General features: G+C 41.6%; 1 protein-coding gene across 4 annotated transcripts in view; it reads right to left on the bottom strand.

The window, feature by feature from the left end:
• atg16l2 (ATG16 autophagy related 16-like 2) overlaps positions 1-6000 on the bottom strand; it is a 46072-nt gene that overhangs the window by 32736 nt on the left and 7336 nt on the right. For all 4 annotated transcript variants that reach the window (XM_080731261.1, XM_080731264.1, XM_080731263.1 and 1 more), the window contains exons 5-6: positions 2856-3095; positions 1200-1265 (exon numbers count right to left, since the gene is read on the bottom strand). In XM_080731261.1, coding sequence (XP_080587387.1) covers positions 1200-1265; positions 2856-3095 — 306 coding nt within the window. The remainder of the gene's footprint in view (positions 1-1199; positions 1266-2855; positions 3096-6000) is intronic.

Genomic DNA, 6000 nt, shown 5'->3' with positions numbered 1-6000 from the left:
TTACACACATTTTCACGACTTTTCAAAAATAGCAGATCTACAATCTCCTGTGAGGTTGTATATCTGCTATTTTTCAATATCTAAAGCAGAAAAATGTCTTCACCAATGTGTTTGTAAAGGTGTCTAGTAACACATCTCTCAAAGACTGAAATTCAGTTTCCCTAGGAGAATCCTTGACAGCTGCTGAAAGTTGGGGTCCCATTAAATTAACTATACAGGAAAAAACACACCAAAATAAATATGCTGCATGTGAGGAGTCAAACTAGTTTTTTTTTTCATGATTCTGAATCCATTGCAAGCATTTGTTTTGCACAAAAAACATTGCTTGGGGTAAAGGCGGCTCCCCAAAACTGTGAAAAGTAATGACTCATCACTAAACCATATTTTTGTGGGGGCGTTTTTAGCCCAAAGAATTTATTCCAGGACCTTTTAAGATATCCCCCGACTATATGGGAATTCACAATGGGGGGGGGGGGGGGGACACGTGGTCCAGGTATGATGCGTGAATTAAGTCAGACTGGAGGGGAAAAAAGTCAGAATGGATGGAAAAAAACGTGGCTCAGGTAGGGTGCGTAAATTAACGTCAGACATTGTATCTCTATAAGAATGCCAAGAGTCCTCAGAGAGCACCTCACAAGGATGCCTTAGGGGCAAACAGCATTTCTACCTCATTGCTTTGTGTAACTAGGGATGGAACTCATTCATTTTTATTGATAATGAGCACCTTATCGATCCTGCATATTGAGCCAGGCTTTTATCAAGCCCAAAATTGAGCGTTTTCTAATATTTTGTGGAAAGACGACAAATTTTGACCAGAACTGGTAACTTTTTTATAGGCCAGTTGTTGTGAGTTTGTGGCTGACCACCATCTATGAAGGTGACAATTGACAAAAGTAACATCATTAAAACAACCATTCATTTGTGCAATAATTGTTAAATGGCTTTATATTATGAATAGTACTGTAATAATTTCTTGGTCGCCTCGTCTTGAATGTTTAAACGTGACGTCATGAGCCGCTATGCTCGATAACAAGCTTGATAAGCCCAAAGCTCATGGATACTGGGTACTCAATACATTTGGTTATCGAGTTTGTAACCCTTGATCGAGCTCCATCCCTAGTCGTAATAACAGGTGCAACACAAAACAAGCATCCATGTGCAGTGGACAATGTGTTGGACAATGTGTTGTACATTCTTACAGTTCCAGGGAGATGTGGCTGCTGGCAGCTTTCTGCAGGTCTCTCTGTAGTCTCACCTCTCGTATTCTGACAGACAAGACATGAGTTACTTTTATTAGTAATAAAATATGCGATTTGTGAAACAGTGAAGGGAGACCCACACACTAGAGCTGTTCCCTAAACATGTAAAATTATTATGTTTTAGTAATTATTTTTGTTGTTTTAAATAGTTGTTCCTGCTGTTCCACATACTGACAACCAGGTGAAGAAATCACAGATTGAGGTTTATTTAACATTTGGTTTATAGGACAACTTTGTTTTTGTTTTTTACAACAAGGGTTCATATTTTAGAGAAAAGAAAAAAAGTGTGTTAAAATGTTTTCATTTACTGCTTTCTATCGTGGCATGCGTGACACAATAAGACACAATAAGCCCATTCCCAAGATGCACCACAATCCTTCATGGGCAGATGAGACTTAGGCTAGTAGTGTTACTGTAAATAGTAATAAAGAAATTGACGGTTTATTGTATCTAAAAATACATATTTAGCCACTTGCATGCATGCCCCCAACCACAGTAATCAAAATCATTAAAATTGCTAAAATGATAGAAAGCAGTAAATGAAAACATTTTAACACTCATCTTTTCTTTTCTCTAATTACAATTTAAAATATGAACCCTTGTTGTGAAAAAACAAAGTTGTCCTTTAACAAACCCTGAGGGAGACCGTTATGGTTGGTTGTTTAAATAAATGATTTTATCATGGCTGAAGACCTGTGCGGCCTCTTTCTTTTTAAATATTTACCTTTATGAAATATCCCAGACCATTATGATTTCATGAAATATCCTGGGGTGGAACATTTGCCCAAAAAATAGCCGATCTACACGCTCACAAGCTGCGAGCTTGTAGATCGGCTATTTTTTTGGCAAAGAGATTTGGTCGAGAGAGTGAAAAAAAAGACTATCAAGTAATTATATTATAAGTACGTTTTACCAATAGAGGGTTTAAATGGTACCAGATATATCTAGTTGGTCCCAGTGCATGACGGAGGACAATTTCACGATAAATGTAAATCTCCACGAAATGATTATCGTGAGTGTTTTTTATCACGATAAACGATAATATCGCTTATCGTCACATCCCTAATTGTTTGTACTGGTCACAGAGCTATAGTGTAGTTTGTACTGGTTGTATTGTACTGGTTACAGCAGGGTTCCCCAATAGGCGGCCCGTGACCCACACCAACCCCAATAATAATGGTGGTAAGATAAGAGCAGCAACAACACTAGTATATCGTCGTTGTCAGGTGGAAATCTCGTATCTCCAAATTTGTACGTTCTTTCGCAAATCATACAAGGCCGTCTCACAAAAGTAGTGAAAACAGCAGATCTACAAGCACATAACGCCTTGTGTGCTTGTAGATCGGCTGTTTTCACTAGTTTAAATCATTTTTAAAATGATAAATTCAAAACGAACGGTTTTGGACATACAAGATTTTCACCCGACAACGACAAAAACTGACGCTGGAGTAGCGGGAACGCCACCGTCGCCCCCTGCAATGTTGTGGCCCTCGGCTTGGTACCCTAGACATAAGGCCCTTGGGGAAAACTAATTGAGGAACCCTGGGTTACAGTATATAGTTTGTACTGGTCACAGAGCTATAGTATAGTTTGTACTGGTTGCATCGGTTGAGGCGTGCGGCCGCCTGCTGCTTGCTGGCGATCAGCTCCTCCAGAACGTGCTGGCCCACGTCCTGCGTGCGGCGGTAGGCCTGGTCCAGCTCGCGGTGCCGGCCCAGCAGCAGGTCGTAGGCCGTCTTCAGGGCCCGGTTGTCCTCCTGGACCTGCAGCGCACGCACCTGCAGGGAGCCGCGCTCGCTCTCCAGGGAGGACACGCACCCCTGGTAGACAGACAGACTGGAGCAGATATACAATGCACAAAACATTTTCAGAAGTGGGTCCGCGGCCAAATACATATCATTTTGACATTTGTAGAATGGGCCCCAGGTGGGTTAAAGACAGACATAATGTGTGTGTTAAAGCTTACAACAAGCTTGTAGATTGGCTATTTTCACTGAATGTTATCGGCAGAATAGGAATGTCTGGTTAGGAACTCTGCTACATTTTCTAAGAGTTCAAGAATACTTCAGGTATTTTCTATTTTATAAGAAGTTATGTGTATTTCTAAGTTCAAGTTCAAGAGTTCAAGACTTCAGGTATTCACACATTCTAGTTAGACAGGTCTGACACTCCTCTGGAAGGAGTTTGAACGCAACGCACCACTAAAAACATTGCTACATCCTCAGCAGGGATCCAAATTTGGCCACACATTTCAAAGAAATGCAGAGAGACAAAAGACCTCGTAACCTTTTCAGGCTGCGACCCCCAAAATAATCATATTTTAACTGCGGAGAGAGAAAACTAGCACTAAGAGTTGAGATATTACATTTTGTATAAAACGGTTCTATTGTGAAAATAGCAAATCTAAATGCTCACAACACCTCGTTTTCTAACCTGTTCAGTGAGAAAACAATGTTGCACATTAAGTTAATCATCTGGGGACTCCCCTGGGGGTCCCGACCCACAGGTTGAGAACCACTGTCCTAAAATAAGACAAACGGTTGCCAAATCAGGTCTCCTCCCTTAAATGCCAGAATCCTTTTCTTTTTTATTCAAGTACCAGAGGGCAATTGCAGATGTGACCGTTGAGGAGGGCAGGGGTTTTCAACAAGGGTGGTCCATGAAGGTACAGTATTGTACTGTATGTATAGTCCCTGACCAAGCATTTAGTAATGTGAGGGGCGGCCATACAGTAGTTGAGTGGTTAGTGAGCCTGCCTGGGGAACCAGAACCCCTGGTTGTCGCAGGTACGATTCCAGGCCAGGTCAGCAATGTGTCAAAGTGTCCCTGAGCAAGACACCTAACCCCTACAGTAACTGCTCCCCCCTCCGCGCTCCTCTGTGGGCAGCACTCAGCTGGGTGAAGCTGAAACCATTGTTGATTTTGTTGACTAAAACTATGACGAAAAATGTTTGTCGACTGCGTTTTTTTCACTGACAAGAACGAAATAAAAACTAAATAAAAAGTAAGCCATGATGACTAAAACTAAGACTAAATATATTTACAATTTCGTCAACAAAATAAAAACTAGACTAAAACGTTGGGACTAGTGCTGAAGAGAGTAATTTTATGTTTGGTTGCTCTCAGGTGTTTGTAGATCGGCTATTTTCAGCACGCAACCAAGTGTAAAATCAGCAATTACAATGTCATCAAGGCCTGCCAAAATACATTTTAGTAAAATCAACTGTAGATTTAGTCGCCTAAAATCTTATGATATTTAGTCGACTAAAATTAGACTAAAACTAAAACTTTTCAGGTGACTAAATTATGACTAAAACTAAAATACATTGTATTCAAAAGACTATGACTAAAACTAAATCAAAATTTGCTGTCAAAAACAACACTGGCTGAAACTGAAGTCCCCCCTGTGGGATAAGATAGGTGTTTAAGAAAAGTGGTGGTGGTCCCTGGTTCACAATCATTTGAAAACCCCTGGCGCAGGGCACTAGAACATGCACAATCAAAAATGTGATATACTGTATACCTGCTTAAATGCCCCATGAGGTCTAAGATATGTTGGTAAAACCAACAGGGCGCTAAAGACTCACATTTCGAGACATATTGAAGCAGCATTTGCGAAGGACGACCGCTCTTTTTTAATAGAGCGGTCCTCTTGTCTTATGTATTTTAAGAAACATCAAAATTCATACTGTTATGCTATGACTAGAAAAAAGCCCCCTGCGGGGGCCTGGCCCCTTTCCTATGTGAAAGTCCCCTGTACCCAGAGATGGATACAGTCCAGTGGGCAGCTAAGCAATACAAATTTAGGATAGCTCAACATTAAATATGCAGTTTTTTCCAAAATGCAAAATAGTGTAAATGGCAATCCATCCATCCATCCACATCCATCCATCCATCCATCCATCCATCCATCCATCCACATCCATCCATCCATGCATCCATCCATCGATCCACATCCATCCATCCATCCATCCATCCATCCATGCATCCATCCATCCACCCATCCATCCATCCATCCACATCCATCCATCCATCCATCCATCCATCCATGCATCCATCCACATCCATCCATCCATCCATCCATCCATCCATCCACATCCATCCACATCCATCCTTCCATCCACATCCATCCATCCATCCATCCACATCCATCCATCCACATCCATCCATGCATCCATCAATCCATCCATCCATCCATCCACATCCACATCCATCCATGCATCAATCCATCCATCCATCCACATCCATCCATCCATCCATCCATCCATCCATCCATCCACATCCATCCATCCATCCAACCATCCACATCCATCCATCCATCCATCCATCCATGCATCCATCCACATCCATCCATCCATCCATCCATCCATCCATCCACATCCATCCATCCATCCATCCATCCACATCCATCCATCCACATCCATCCACATCCATCCACATCCATCCATCCTCTACTGTACCTTACCGTACTGTACTCTACTGTAATCTACTGTACTTTACCTTACTGTACTGTACTTTGCTGTACTCTACTGTACCTTGCTGTACTCTACTGTACCTTGCTGTACTCTACTGTACCTTGCTGTACTGTACATATTCTGTGTTCTATATCTATGAATTCTATGTGTTCTAGAACTATGAATTCTGTGTTCTAGATCTATGTTTTTGATTCTTGTTCTAGATCCCCCCCCCCTCTCTCTGTGTGTGTGTGTGTGTGTGTGTGTGTGTGTGTGTGTGTGTGTGT

This window comes from Nannobrachium achirus (assembly GCF_963921795.1).
Source record: "Nannobrachium achirus genome assembly, chromosome: 8".
Taxonomy (NCBI): domain Eukaryota; kingdom Metazoa; phylum Chordata; class Actinopteri; order Myctophiformes; family Myctophidae; genus Nannobrachium; species Nannobrachium achirus.
This window is presented reverse-complemented; position numbering and strand designations above follow the sequence as displayed.